The sequence below is a fragment of the Hippocampus comes genome, unplaced genomic scaffold (genome assembly GCF_001891065.2).
Source record: "Hippocampus comes isolate QL1 unplaced genomic scaffold, H_comes_QL1_v1.1 scaffold116, whole genome shotgun sequence".
Taxonomy (NCBI): Eukaryota; Metazoa; Chordata; class Actinopteri; order Syngnathiformes; family Syngnathidae; genus Hippocampus; species Hippocampus comes.
Genome location: NW_017805120.1, coordinates 717,088 through 733,105, shown reverse-complemented (window position 1 = coordinate 733,105; position 16,018 = coordinate 717,088). Strand labels below are relative to the sequence as shown.

General features: G+C 49.0%; 1 protein-coding gene across 6 annotated transcripts in view; it reads left to right on the top strand.

Moving 5' to 3' along the window:
• The window catches only part of vti1a (vesicle transport through interaction with t-SNAREs 1A), a 75,039-nt gene that overhangs the window by 51,975 nt on the left and 7,046 nt on the right, over window positions 1-16,018 (top strand). For 4 of the 6 annotated variants that reach the window (XM_019865908.1, XM_019865907.1, XM_019865905.1 and 1 more), the window contains 2 exons: window positions 698-768; window positions 2,163-2,224. In XM_019865908.1, coding sequence (XP_019721467.1) covers window positions 698-768; window positions 2,163-2,224 — 133 coding nt within the window. Of the gene's footprint in view, window positions 1-697; window positions 769-2,162; window positions 2,236-16,018 lie in introns of all 6 variants that reach the window. The other 2 variants (XM_019865910.1, XM_019865911.1) reach the window with 1 other exon arrangement.

Below are 16,018 nucleotides of genomic sequence, written 5' to 3'. Positions count from 1 at the left end.
CGCCCCTCCCAAACAGGCGCTCAGCACGTGGGCCCTTTGGTGTGCGGCACCTGTGTAGTGTAATACAGTCAGCAACTGTGTTGTTTATCCCGCATTTGTTTGGTGCGCTTGAAAGCCCGTCTTTGATCCGCGCAAGGATTCTTTACTCCCCTCCCGATTCATCCTTTCGCCTCCATCATTTTTAAACGCTAATGCTGCAGCTACGTTGATGGAAGGAGTGTTGTTGTTTTGTTTTTTTTTTCTGTGTGTGTGTGTGTGTGTGGGGAGGGACGGGGTGGTCTTTTTTTGGTGTATCCAACCCAAGGGACAGAAGACTGACAGTGACCAACGTGGAGCTTGTCAGGTGCCTTGTCGGCGATGTTTTTTTGTAATTGTGCGTTAATGCGTTTGCACCCATGACTGGCGAGAAGCATTTCAAGAAAACAAAGGGATTTAAAAAGAAAAAACAGAAAAAGAAACAGAAAGCTGTGACTCATAGTGACTAATACTGCAAAAACTCAAATCAGGCCACCAAGATGGATCAATAATATCTGTCCACTGAGCTGTCCTTCTCTCAATTGTACCTTTCTGTGTCGGTCTGTCGATATGTCAGTCGCTCACGAGTCGGCTGAGTTTCAAAAATTGCAAACTCTCCCTTAAAAATCTCAATAAGGTATTTTACTGTACAACTTGCTTCAACTGCTTTGTTGTTCCACAGAACAAGTGGGCCAAGAGATTCTCTCCAACCTTCACACCGACCGCGAGAAGATCCAGCGGGCCAGAGAGAGGGTGAGTGTTGCCGGCCGATAAACGCGGACAAACATGGCTTGCGCGCGCGCCGTCATGACACGGCGTCGCCTCGGGCACGTCTGCACTTTAGTGTTTGCGTGTTTCCGTTCGTTATTTATTTGAATGAGTTTGTTTTGTTTGCGTAAACACCGGCGTCCATCAGGTCACATGCGGCGGAATCATCCTCTCACAAGATCCAGTGCGCTGCCTTCACGTAGGGCTGGACCACATGGCCTCAGATTCTAAAAAGAAGTCGGCGTGAGCATAAAATGCCGGCCTTCCGCGAGAAGGAAAGGAAACAAATGGCACGAAGAGCCTACTAGAACATCTGAATTAAAGTGGGGTTGGACCAGAGGCACTTTAGATGGTGGCAGGTGTGTGTTGACTCCCATTTAACTTGAATTTTAAAGCTGCCACATCCCCAGCTATCCTTCGCTTGCCAAACAGAGAGACAGACAAGGCAGGTAGGCAAGAGGAGAGCAAAGACGGGAAGGGCCGCCCCACCCCTGGCGGCCCCCTCAACGCAGACTGCTTAAGGATCACAACAAGGCAGTGGGCCTCGCTCAGGCCTTTTCAAAGGAAATCAAACATCTCCTTTCAAAAATGCTCCACTGTGTCTACTGAGGCTACGTTCTCTCTTTCTTTCTTTTTTTTTGCGCTCTCTCTGTCTCTCTCTCTCTCTCTCTCTCTCTCTCTCTCTCTCTCTCTATACTTTCTTCCCGAGAGTCTTCTTTACTCAACGCCCCCCCACTGCACTCACACAAACACACGCGCGCAACTTTAAAGTCCATTGGCGGGGCAGAAGCAAAGTAAAAAGAAGCCAGGAGATAAATAGACGCGGTTAGAAGAGGTAGTTAACAACCATAGAAATGTTTGATGCATGAAGATTTGTTCAGTTTTGAACCGCCGTGCCTCTGCACACGCCCCTGCCCCCCCCCCCCCCCCCACACCTTTAAAACAACCCACCATATGCACACAGCATCAAGTGCTACAGTATGCTCAGAAGGAGATGCAGCGTTTTGTTTTGCTTTTGTGGTACAAAATAGTTGTCTCACCTCAAGCGAAAGGAAGCCAGCCCCTTACCTTGAAAGAGTCTCCTCTCTATTGAATGCCCGTTTATGATGGCGGCTATATTCTAGAGCAGCGGTACCCAAGTTTGGTCCTCGAGAGCCCCTATCCAGCCTGTTTTCAATGTCTCCGATTGTAGGGGCTCTCGAGGACCGGACATGGGCACACCTACTCCCGACCCACCTGATTTCATTTCATCCTGGTCTTTAATTGTCAATCATCAAAAAAAAAAAATGTAGTCAGCTCGACTTGACGAGTGACGGTTCAGGAACTAACAACAAATCATTAACGTCATCCTCTCCCCCTCCCTGCTTGCATCCTTCCAGCTGCGAGAAACGGACGCCAACTTGGGCAAGAGCTCTCGCATCCTCACCGGCATGTTGAGAAGGTAAGCGGCAGGTACGAAACTCTACCGACGTGCCGTCCAAACAGCTCGCAAACACACAGCGCCGACATCGCATTTGTGCCATAGAGGCTTGGGGGGGAAAAAAAGCGTTGTTCTTTTCCTTGTCGTCACCACCTCCACCAAAAACTCCCATTTCCGTGCTTGTAAAATTTCCTCTTTGAACTTTTGCGACTGTCTCTCGTATGTTCAAACTTAGGCGTCGATCTCATTTTGTGGCGTCCAACTGAAGTAGAGGAATCGCCAGCATACGCACGCCGCAGGGAAAAAGATTGGACTCCGCGTATTTACTAGCCAATGAGACACAATCACTTTCTGCCAGCCAGAAGTGGGCCGACCCTTCACAAACATGATTAAAAGCTCGACAGCATTGGAAGCTCCCTGTTCTGTTCATACATGATGATGCCCGACGAAACCGATGTAAAACTTTGCCTTCGCCTGTGTGTCCTGCTGCTGTCGCCATCAAACACTCAATTCAAACACAAATAATTCAATCCTCGCTGCTGCGCCACCCGTGTCTACACACGCACGCTCAATCACATCTCCATTTCATAAAGTGCCAGCCCCCTGAACCGCGACGCCGCGGTCTTGTTTCCCCGCTCCCTCTTTCTTGTCGCCCCCCCTCCATGGCTGTCGCCCCACTGTGGATTTTGATTAAGAGTAATATGTAAATGACAGCGCCTAAATGTAAAATCGAGGGGCCGGGAAGGAAGTGCCAATTGAAATAGATGCTTCAGTGCCCGTAGACAATTTGGGCTTGCTGGGGGGGCGGGGGCGGGGGTTGGCTACGAGAGAAGACAGGCCGACTGTAACCGATATTTCTGCATATGTCTCCATTTTGTCACGTTTGATTACGGCATGCGAAGGGAGATTGCCAGCGGGGGGGCCTTGGGCGAGGGGCGGTCAGTCACCCAGAACTGTCCAACAATCATTCATCATCCCGTCTCCTGCGCTAAGTAAATAACAGCCTTATTTCAATATTATCATATTAATGTTAAAGTTCAGCTGTCACCTAATGGGAAGACTTAATCAGACGTAGCGTCCCACCAACGTGCGAGCCCCCCCCGCCGAACGCCCAGCTCAAATCAGGATTTATGAGCGCTCCCGCTCTCACCCCCCTTCTGCCGCTTCTCAAAGCACAAATATTTGGATTGAGTTTGAATAAAAGAAAACTTGCCTTTTAAGTTGGAAGAGGCGCATCTCAGAAAAGTACGTCGAGACGGCTCCTCTGCACCCCCCCCTCCTTTTTCCAGCATTTACCCCTTCCCTTTTCATTGATACTGTGGGACTCTTGACTTACAAGTGTAATTTGTTCCTTCAAAATCAACTATGCCCATTGAAATGAATAGAAATGACCTTCATTTCTGACGCCTCCAACACACGTATTTTTTAATAAAAAAGGATTCATTGTGTCAGTGCTCCGCCGCGCTGGCCGCTCTCACAGGTGACATTTTTTGAGCACTTTGAATTCTTCGAACAGCCGATCCTACAAAAGTCTTCAAAGGTATTGAATCTAAAAGCATGAAATGTCTACAATCGATCTTTTGAGTCTTTTCAAATGGTAACGCATGATATGTAGGATTTTCAGCGTGTAAATAGTCGCAATTGTCAAACTAAATTAACGTTCTTAAAAAAAAAAAAAAAAAATTAAAAAAAGACTGAATGACTGTGGTGGTAACACGACGTTTTTGTTGGAAGGCAAAAAAGCCGCCCTGAATGGCATGTTTTCCCTCACGCCTCCTGTTCAAGCGTCGCCTCGGTTGTCCAGTTGTCACCTCAGCTGAGAAACAATTAGACACCCATTAGGCCAGTTGTCAGGGTTCGAGAAAAGCCAATTAGTCTCATCGCTCGTCACCGCGGCTTTGTCAAAAAAGGACCTCCAGGGCATCTACTTTCACTTTGTTTTCAGTTATTTTGGGGTGACCAGAACTAAAATGCAAGGCATCTTTTGTGTTTTTGGTGTTGTCATGGGCACCCGGAACCTGACACGGGCTGATGTGAGCAGTCCACCTCCGAGCAGTGTCCATCCCGTCAGCCCCGTGCTGCATGAATATGGAGCTGTTCTGCGGCCGGGAGCTTGCTTATGTTTTCCGTCTGATATCCAGGCCCCTCCATTCCCATTTCAAAGGGAGGTCCACCCGGGGCCTTGACTTTTTGATCTGCCTGGCGACCGAGTCGACCACCTGCATGTGGGATCAGCTGCCAGCCAGGGTCCGACCGACGGCACTGCTGCTTCACTCCTCCTTGTCTTGCCTGCTTCACTGCCCCCTTTTTACCGTGCCCACTTCTTCCCACTGGTCCCGAACTGGGCCGGGAGCCACGTTTCCAACCCCGACGTTTCCGCTGCTAGTACTGGCAGTTGGGAGGCTCCTGTTAGCCTCGTGTGAAAAGTCTTTTCCGGATCCAGCAATATTATTGCTGTTTATTTCATTTTTATTTTTAACTCACTAAGGCATTGCAATTTTGGAGTTCCGGAAGGATCCAATGGCTGGAGCCAGTCACAAGAAGGTGTCATGCCAGATCACTAATCATAAAACCCCTTCCGGCTCTGCATTCTCTTATGTCTGCTGTTTAGGATCTGAGCAAAACAGGCTAAAATTCCCTTTGTCCCTCTTCTATGGTGTTATTAGGACATACGTTGTAAACGTTCCTCGGCTCGTGGGTCTGTTTTTGTGGAATACGGCTATGTAGGTCACATCACTACTGATGGTGGCATCCCGGGACCCTCTTGAAGCGCACGATCGAATGAAACAATTTGATTTTGGCAATAATTGAAGCTGAAAGATAGAGCGCACTGCTGTTTACGTCTTTCGCCGTCGCCTTTTGTACTCTCCGTTGATTTATTTAGTGTTGATGTCGGGTTTTAGGGGCAGACGAGTGGGGAAAACGTGGAGGGCGGGGGAGTTCCACACAGGACGTCATCTTTTGGGGGAGGCCTTTATTTGTAAAATTGCATTTGATGAATATTTTGAACCCCGGCAGCACCTCAAAAAAGTTTCACAATGAGACTACAATTTGGGAGGTCTTTGTTTGAATTTACGATCATCTCGCGACTAATTAGGACCAAGTACTACATGTCTTCTTTTTTTTTGTTTTGTTTTTTAACCGACAATGCTTTTTTATTTTGTGGTCACTGTTTGGGTTAGCAACATAGTTTAAAAGGGCGCAATCCCTCTTTGAAAAGCACAGTCCGTTGTGGCTGTTCAACTTTACTCGTACATGCTAACGTGAACTCATCATCGCCCGAGCGGCAGGACATTCCCGCCGGATCCCGTTTCCCTGTGATCTCGCCCATAGATTCCATGTAGTACTTTGAAACACGTTTGCCTTTGCTTACGATGCCATATTGTCACATCTCCTGTGGGTCAGTCCTCATCCCGCCGAGCCCGCCGGGGAAGCTTTTCATGTTCAAACGTCTTTATTCTGGCGTCAAGTTGAAAACGGGAATTGTGTCTGACCCTTGCAACTTTTAAGTGCCGAAATGGGCGCAGCTGTGCTCTGTACATGAACGCATGCCATGGATTGGGAGTCTTTGGTTGGGCAAGCAAAGTGCTGAATTTATTGCCGTCGTGGACATGAACAGCAAAAGACCATTCAAGAAGGCACTGCTGTTTTGGTCAGCAACTGAGTTTGAATGGGCTCGGCGGTTTCAGGTTACCTGGCAATTATTTGTGAATATTTCCATTATTTTCTGTACCGGACACTTTTACTTGTCATTTGCGGGTGTTTATTGTTGTTTATTATTACTCATGTGGACGACACACCCAACGGCTAATTGTGACTTATTGTTATTTCCTCTATTTAGAAAGTGGCATTTATTTTTCTTTAACTGATGCACCTTGCAACTAATTCGGACATACCATCTTTTTTCCCCCCCACAATTTGATGGAGGCATTGATTTGTTTCATTTACCTGGTGACGGATTGGGACCCATTCCTTTTTATTTCAACTACAATTAGAGGGAGGCATTTATTTGTCTTTCAACGAAGACCATCTTGCAACTAATTGGGATGTGCGATCTTTTTTTCTTCCCAATAAGTTGATGGAGGCGTTTTTAACATTTATTTACTTGACGACCGCTTCGATTTTTTTTTTCCCTACAATTTGAGGGAGGCATTTATTTGTCTTTAAGTGGCTAGCGCATACGGTGACAGCCGCTATTTGAGGAATTGCTGCGTGTAGGCAAAACAATACTTTGGCGATACTTACACTAGACTAATAACGGGTTGTGTGTTTGTACGGGCCGCCGCTGGGACAATGGCAGCGTTGCTCGCCTCACCCTCATTACTCGCCAAACAAGCGCCACCGCCACCTCCTCTCTCTCTCTCTCGCTTCATCTTTTCTCCTCTCCCGTCTCCCAGCTCGCCCATTAGAGAGTGCTGATGCGGTGCTTTTGGTTTGGCCCCGTTAGAGGAAACTGATGTTGACAAGAGAAAGAATGGTGACATTTTTTTTTTTTTCGAGGCCCCATCAGGATCCACTGAGGTTATCTTCTGTTCTTCAGACCCTGTGTGGTGGCTTGAAAAATGTGCGGTGCTGCTGTTTTGGTGCGCAATAGAGGGTGCTTGTGTAAACAATCGCCTCTATGAACTGAAGGGAGGCATTTTTTTTGACTAATGCAGATAAAAAGTATACATTATGTGATTTTAAATATATACAATTTGAGGAGGTGTTATCTTTAGGCACCTGCCGACTAAATACCGACAATTTGTATTCCTCATTTTTTTCAATTAATTGAGACATCCATCCATTATCTGAAGCCGCTTATCCTCAGGAAGGTCACGGGCGTGCTGGAGCCTATCCCAGCTCTCTTCGGGCAGGGTACACCCTGAACTGGTCGGCAGCCACTCGCAGGGCAACTAATTGAAACAGATTTTTAAAAATTCTTTACAACCTGAGTAGGGCGTTTAGGAACTGCTCGGAAAGCTATAACAGGAAAACGTCGATTCCCACTCTGTGTCCTTTAGCTCCAGCCGTCACTCCAAAGAACGTTTGGACGGGTAATGCCTTCCTGGAACCCCGCTCCACCAGCCCCCCCACCCTTCCGACGGGCAAAATCAGAGGCCACCTCGGCCCAACAGGCGCTCGACGGCGGATCAAACGGGTCGGGTACCCTTGGAGTGACACCTGGAGGCACTTCAAGGGACCCCAGCGCCACTGATCTCCCGCCGTCTTGTCAGAGTGACAGTCAGCCAGGGTTAAAGGAGGGCTGGGGGGGGAAAAAAAAAAAAAAAAAGATGCTTGACGACACATCAACTCAATTTTTTGGTGCGGGTCGACCACGAAGATGCCTTTTTGTTAGATTTATTCAAATTTTGAAACTTTTTTTTTTTTTAACCATAGCAAACCCATCAAAAGGATCGCTGAGTGAAGTTGCAGACTATTCGATTGCTAGCCGTATTTTATTAGGCCATCATGCTGATTTGAACAATCAGCCTCAGATAAATGACACAGGCATGACCACTTAGGTGCATTTTCCGCCTTCACGCGATTGAATTAAGCCACCAGACCCGTCGGAGCACACTCTCATCTTTGTGCGTAGCACTGACGCAAATTATTTGGTTTGTTACTCTCATGCCTGGAAGCCTTTTGTGCCAATGTAAGAGCATTCCGCTGGAAACGTCCCCGCCGCCGACCGATTAGTGTTTCGGGAATTTGCAAAAATGCCTTTTTCCGGCAAGCACAACGTTAACCCAAACCCAAAGAAGAATGACGCCGCAAAAGCCTGTCGAGCCTCGATCGATACCCTGTAATGTCCGATGCCGAGCCTCCATTTTTAGCCGGTGGAAGTTGACTAACTGTTGTGTAATTAGAAGGTCTGAAGTTAATCCCCAAAAGACCGTTTGGCATTCGTCTCGCACCTTCCAAACATAAAAATACATACAAGTCAAACGAGTTACACCGCCGCTGATAAAGCTCCGAAGCAGCCAAAATATCTCCTTTTGGCCGAGACATTTGTACGAGACAAGTGCGGCGCATGTTCAAGCCTTGGCGGAGCTTTTCGGGGAGTCGACCAGTCAGTCATGCACGACTGCTAATGACAGGTTGCATGTAACCGACGGCTTGTGTTTGTTTGGGGAGAGTGCTACTCTGCGACGAAGTAGCGGCCCAGCTGGCAGCACTTCTCTCGCCACCCCCCCCCCCACCCCCCACCCCTTGCCTTTGGCCCACGACAGCCAAACAGACTGGCATGCGCGAGGCAATTGGAGGGGTGGGAGTTCTGACAGAGGGGGACAGGCTTTTGGCCGAGCACCCCGGCGCTAGGCTAGGCTTGTTGCCAGCCTGTGGTGGTCAAGTGGGTGGCGGGGGTAGGGGGAGGGACTCCACCGCGGTCTTCACGTCTCTGTGGCGACTGGGATCTCGGCTTGCACCTCGAGGGTCAACATCATCATTCCACGAGCTGTCTCGCACAAGAATTTGCTACTGTACTGTGTAATTGGGTATTTATAGTTTTGGCAGCCAACGCCTGTTTTGTCCACGGCAACATAAGGCTCACATTCACAAACATGTTACAGCTTCTGACAGAACAGAAGACTCTGCAAGCTTGCGCGGAGGTGCGGCCGCCGTCCCAAAAAGGTCATCGGCCCCCGTTTAGCCGCGCCGGCGTTTGGGAATGTATTCACCAAAAGACCCGACGCCCGGAGTTACCGTTGCTAAGTTGCGTCAGGTTTTCACTCGACGATTCCCGCCACTGGAAACTCCTAGGAGAAATTCCACATTGAGGAAATTGTGCAAAACAAATTAAGATGGAAGACGAGTACGACATTTGACAGACATACCCGACGTTAAATTCTTTCCAAAAGTCAGTCTTTTGTACAGGTCTTACAAAGTTTGCGAATATGGACGCTGACCTGGGTCAAATTTGACCCTTTGTCTCTTAAAGCTGTGAAACTGTACAAGCCATAAATTTGGGGCGACATTGGCACCGTCTTCACGGGCGAGTTTGAAAAGTCCTGAGAACGCTTTGTGTTTCATGTTGTCTTCCTTATGAATTCAAAGTTTGTTTTTTTTAGGGGCCTGAACATGCCCAAAGCTTTCTCAGTTGGTCTCGAATGGTCAGATGACGGTTTATTAAAGGTGGTATGTTTACTCGTGGTGCCAATGGATTTGACATCATGGTGAAAAAGCACATACCAGAGAGTCCACCACTTTCAATTCTTATCATGTACAGCCCAGAAAATTCACATTTCTCGGGTTTTGTTTGTTTTCCCAGTCGGGGTCACGCGGGCACATCCTGTGGGCCATTGGTTGAACTTTAACCCCTGCCGGGGCCCCCCCTGTATTTCGACGGCGCCAGCCTTGTAACGTCGCTTGAGTGTTGAAGGCGAGTGGTGAGGATCTTGAAGTTTTGGCTTGGCGTCCCTGTGTTACTTTCCCATCCCTTCCCCATCTCCTCATCTGACCCGACTGCATCAGCGGCTATTGCACGCATACGCCAGGATCCAGCAACAAATGTTTTCCCATGTTTTTTTTTTTTTTTTTTTAGTCTGGATTGTTTGACTATTGAATAGTCTCAAGAGTCTGTTCCAAGAGCAACCAGCCGACAAGTTTTTCCTTTGGACGAGAATGTCGGGGACGACGGGACTTGACGCAAACAGTTTTCTAAACACTGGTTTCGCTCGACCAATCTTTAATTACATCGTTTGGTAGGAAAGCCGAGGTACAGAATTGAAGTGGGGCACCGTGTTCACAAAGCGTATAATAGTGAGGGACACCGCATCCACAGGCAAAAATATCATACGCAAAAACCAACCTTGGAAAAGCAAGAAGATATCAAGGGTGCGCGGGCTTAATGATTTTACTCCCCGGTGGTGTCGTTTTTCACTGGCCTAACCCGGTTCATGGTAGTCTCCCTCTTATATGTGCCCGTTGATTTGATGGCGACCAGTCCTGGGTGTCGACTATGATCGGCTACGACTTCTGCGACCATGAATGGGCTAAAAGTTTTGGAAAAAGGGTTTTCCCCGGCGGCACGGTGTGTGACCGGTTAGCACGTCCGCCTCGCAGGGCAAAGGTCTGGGTTTCGAATCCGCCCTCGCGACCTTCCCGTGTGGAGTTTGCATTTTCTTCACGTGCCTGCGAGGGTTTTCTCCGGGTGCTCCGGCCACCTCCCGCATTCCAAAAACGTGCTTGCGAGATTGATTGAACACTCTTGGTGTGAGTGTGAGTGTGAATGGTTGTTGTCGGTCTCTGTGTACCCCGTGATTGGCTGGAAACCAGTCCGGGTTGTTACTCTGCCTGTCTTCTGTCGTTAGCTGACAAGCCCTACAGAACCCGATGAATGGCCGCTTTTTTTTTTCCCTTCATTTGGCCTCTTTCGCTTAACTTGCCTCATTCCCAACATACTTCCAGTCCTGCGCCAGTCAATCAGCTGTGCGTACAGGGGCCGGCATTTCACTGGCGCTCGCCGCCGCGGTCCATTATGAGTGGCGTGAAGCGCGGCATTGTAAAGCAGAACAACGGCTAAACCTCGGGACCATCAGAGCTATCGGCCCGGCGGAGAAAGACGCCAACAACAAGCCCTGTCACGCAGTCAACGGCCCGATTGTTTGGTGGCAATTGTGCGCGGAATGCGGCCGGTTTAATGGGGACACGTCGCTGTCTATTGACTGGACCGGGGGGGACGGGGGGGGGAGCTTGGGTCTGTTCCTGCGCGATATTGTATTTTCGTGTATGCGCTACGTTGTTCTTTTGCGAGCTTGACAATCGTACAAGGGTTGCTCTTCAAGATGACAGCGGCCAATTGTTCAGCGTACTTCCCTCTTGTTTGTTTTTTCAGTCCGAAATGTCACCTTTCAACCGCTCCACACCACACTCATCCATCCAAGTGGAGTTCCTTTTGTTTTGGTTTTTCTCCGATCTGCATTATTTTTAATGAACAGCTTGGCCAAATAACTCATCTACCACGTATGCAAATCAACCAGTGCATTTGTTTTCCTGTTTTACATATCTGTTCTATCAAGAGAAATTGGTCACAACTGCAATTTGGCAAGAATCAACAATTTTGCCCAAAAAAAAAAAAAAAGAAAAAAAAATATAGCCATTTCCGCCTACGCCCTGTAAGTCAACATTTTTTTTTTTTTCTGACCGAGTTGCACGAAACGGTATCACTGATGACATTGTTTATTATTCTGAACAATTTTGCAAAATAGCCATACTTGTCTTTTAAGGCCACGGCAAAATGTTTAAGGGCTTACACTTGTTTCACGCCATCGCGGTGTTGCGTACGCCTCATCACAGGTTTCCGGATCCTCACTTCCTTTGTCCTCTGTCGGAATCTCAACTTTTTTTTTGTTGTTGTTGTTTTGATTTCCAGTCACCCCCTGCGTGGCGCATCACTCGCCCATTTTCCGCCCGTCTTCCGTACACTTCCTTGCCGGACCTGGCTGGAAGAAAAGATTCTCTGTTTTCTTTTTTTTTTTGTGGGGGGGGGGGGTTAACCTTCTCCCTTGGATCACACATCCCCCGCCCGTCTTCTGTCTCCTAACGGTAAATGTTAAGATCTCGGAGTGGATCAATGGCGGATATCCTTTGATGTGCCAGGACACGTTGCGAGCCGCGGCTTCTAATTGGAGCGCCCAACCGGCGATCAATGTCGGCCGTAATTGCCTGACACGGCGAAGGGCTGTGAGACTTTATTATCATTAATATTTAGACGTGACGTGGGAGGACCAGAGTCGAGGCTAAATGTACACGGGCGGTGCGAGGCTTTGATCTCGCAGAGATAAGTAGATCGATCGGCGTGTCGGTCGGAGGGAAAATAGGTCGTGCAAGTGTGGCGAGAGCTGGGATGAACAAATTAGAGACGCCCGCTCCTCTCGGATGCTATTGAATTTCGCTGGGAAGTTTCCTTTCAGCTCGCGGGGGGGTCAAGCGAAGCCCTTGTCCAATCTCGTGGCCCGGCGTCGTCAACTTTTGGGTTTGGGAAATAACAGCCACCGTCTCATTAGCGGACTAACAATGCACTTGACTTGCTCGTTGCGTCTCCGAAAGCAGTTCAAGTTTGACTTCCTTGACAGCCGGCATTGTTTAGGACACAGGATAGCAACCGAGAGCGAATGGGTCTCTCGCGGGGGTGGTGGTGGTGGTGGTGGTGAGGGTGCTTCAGGCCGTGTCATCGGTGTCAGCGAACACCGGATACTGTTACCTAAAACCACGCAGTGAGCACACTCCCCATCTGAGCAGCTCGACTAATCCCCCTCTCGTGTCTAAACTGCTTCCTCAAGGACGCAAAACCTTCATGGCTAACGACTTAATGGGATAAAAATACATCTTGGTTGTCACCTACATGACCTGATGTCATAAACAAATACAGTAGCCACTGATTAAAAAAAAAAAAGTTTCTTTCGTTTGTTTTATATTCTTTGCCGTTTTTATTTCTCCTATTACGCATGAAAATGTGATTTTCAATCATTACTTTAATGAAGAAATTTTTGTTGTTTTGTAGTTTGTGGTGTCACAGAGGCAAAAAAAATATTGTCGCCAAAGTCACAGTTCTGCCTGACACATTTTTTAAACTAGATTCAGACTTTTTTCTTGATCAGTGCAGAGAGAGAACTCTTTTGGTAGGTTCGGTGCTTATATTAGAAATATCAGTCAAAATGCTCTAAAACAGCTGCCAAAATGCAACGCGTGAAGTCAGGTACTGTAATGCCCACGCGCGTGGGCAAGGAGAGTCACCAATGCACCGTCAGCCATTTCTTGAACGGCACCACCAGCCAAAGCCAAAAATACAAAATCAGGCTCCTCTTGCCCACAATTCGCACTGCAATCTCCCAATCGTTCAACTGCAGGGCCACTGACCGGAACAGCTGAATGGCATTTCGGTCCATTTCACCGGTGAAAACGTTTTTCGTCCAAGCGCCACTGCGTACGTTCTTCGGGCCTTCCCCATCTGTTTGCCCGGGCGCCAAGCCCCGCCGTCGGCCGGCGCCGCCATATTTCTGTAACATGAAACAAGTGCCGGCAAAATGCTCCAGATTATCGGCGTTTGTAAATAATGGCACTTGGCTCCATTCCCCGCTCATTAATGCGCATTAACTCTCCCCCAAAACGGCTCCTCGGTCGTCCCGCTGGGAATACATCCCAATTAACGATGGCTGCTCGTATCCTCTCCTTTCAGATGCGCCTATACGTCTGCGCGCGTGCATATGTTCTGGTGACACGCGGGGATAACCTCGCAATTAACCAGCCGCATAATCGCGCCGCACATCCAGCCCGAGACGACCGGACTTCCTTCTTTGCCTCTGTTGGAAATAAGCGATTTTGTTCAATGTTGTTTTCAGGGAGCGGGGGAAAAAAAAAAGTCGGGGAAAAGAGAGCGAGCATTTTTGGAGCCAACCTCCAACTTGCAAAATAAGGCAGTAAAAACAAACAAAGCCCTCAAATTAGATTTCCCCAAACATAGCGTTCCTTCTCATTTTACACACCACTGCGGCTTCCAGACCAGAATAGACCGGTCGACCAAATCCGCTCCACGCTCGCCGTGGCACCGCGGCAGCGGCGCTTGACCAATAAATGCCCTCTGGATCGACCTGACGAACAAAAGGCTTCGACGAGGCCCTTTTGGTCTCCTTCGCTCTCCTCATGAACGCCGCTTCGGTTTTGCGCCTCAACGCACGCGCCCGGCGATCTGCTGACTGTGGCGCTTGCACTGTATGTCGCGAGGGCCGTGGAGGAAGCGCGCCTGTGTGTGTGAAATGGTACCTCAATATCATTTTCCAGATCTGCAATCGCAAGCCTAGTTGAAGTGGGTTAAAGCAACGTGTTGGTGTCATACGATTGATTTCTTTCTTCGTTTTCCAAATGCGGGTGCGCTTTCCTGTTGACTCACTTCCTGAGGGTCCGCCACGCTTTCCTTCTCCCACGGGGCGAAGTCGAGGGGGCACGCTTGAGGCTGCGGCAGCTTTGGCGGGGCTTCGGATAAGTATGGAAGGTGGTGTTGGGGCGGGGGGGGAATCATTTACACCTGCTCCCCTTTTGATCATCCGCCACTGTCAGAAGTTGTGTTTGTGAAGCAGCCGTGGAAACACTTGCTACCCGGGATGATGTGTCACAAGTGGCACTTTGTCGCGGCGGTTTTGTGTTTTTGTTTTCTGTCTCTGGCAGGTTCGAAGTTTTTTTTTTTTCTTTTTCTTTTTTCTACCAAGTTGTAAAGTACAGTGTTGAAGTTGTGATCTCCGTTTAGCGTAAAGCAGCGCCGTCAGAACTTTTCTTGTCGTGACGCGTTTGGTTTGTGAGGATCCTGATTCATCCGAGTGTTCCTCCGGTTGCAGGCCGTCCAAGTACGGCGCTACCTTGACGCCCGAGTTTCTCCAACTCTGAATTGTCACTTAGTCACTTCCTTGTTGAGAGCGTCCAAACACTCGCACGCAATTATTACGAGGACCTTCCAGGCCGTGCGCATAGAAACGCAACGATATGTACGTAAGCGTAACGATGCCGACGCGAAAGTGAATCAACGCGGGCCGTTCACGTCTCTTGCCCCCCTCCGTGCCAGGCAGGTAATTCCCGGGACATCGTTCAGAACAGGCCACACCAGTCAGACTGTCTGCACATTCCTGCCACTGTCGGCATACCGTCCCCCCCCCCCCGTGAGTCCGACAAGCGCAGGATCGGATGGGCCTCCTGCCAGAGCGCCATCACAAAGGCTCCTTTGACAGCAGGTCAGTCGGTTAAGCAAGCAAGCAACAGAGGCAGACGCGGAATCGGCTGGGCAACAAGGAAAAAAAAACCCAAACCTTTTTTACCTTTCCACCCCTGTGATTCCTTCATCGGGCTCTCTGCTTCTACAGTTACTAGCCGAAAGAAGAAGTTCACCGGCAGGAGGTCCAGTGGCCCTTGTCGGCCGATTTTCCAACATTCATTTTATGAGGGAGTGACATTTTTGTCTCATTTTGGTGCCGTTGACGTTTGTCTCGTCAAAGTTCCGGAAGCGTCCCATCAAGATTCTGCCTTCGTACTTTTGAGAGGGACAGGAAAACGGTCACCCGACTTGAGTCTTGTGCTCAGACCGATCTTCCATTCCTTGTCTGGCATCCCAAATGTTTGCGGCGCTGATGCAACAAACGTTAACCAGCTCCTGACGGTGTCCCTCGGGGTGCCCCCGCTGCTCATTATCTCGCCGGTCCGGGCTCTGCTTCCCACAACTCTCCTTCTCCTTCCCCTCCTGTGTACCGGCCGCTTTGCATACGTCTGATGTTTAAATGCTGCATTGTTAACTGATGCCGGGTAGCCCTTTTGCTGACCTGGGAGGTATTTGCCCGTTTGATCACCACGGCCCCCCCCCCCGTTTTAACGTATCCAAGCGGCTCCTTAAGCCCCCCCGCCCCCATATCGCGGAGACGCTGGGATGGCGGAAGGAGGCGATTATGATTATGTGTCGGTCAGCAAGGCCGGCCGGAGGGGCACGTTGCTGACCTTGCACTTTTGCCGCTGCTCCGGTGGTCGGCGGGAGCTTGTCTAAAATTTCCCATTCGGGAGCGTCGGGTTTCTTTGCCATCCTTGGCATGATGGAAAACGGACTTTTTAATGTCTGAACACACAGAAAGTTCAGTCCCGGGTTGTTTCAGGTGTGTCTCTTTCAAGCGATGTTGTGAATTGGGTGTTGGCGTGTAAAGAAAAAAAAAAAAAGAGGCACAAACTGCCGACAAGTTTGTGTTGCTACCCGGGGACCCGCATATCAAGACCCAGCTTTTAGGCGCCGGCCTTCAAAAAGAAAAATATTGTACACCCAAAGATGTTTGTAGCCTTTCCTTAGCCCACCTCCCTTTGCCCTCG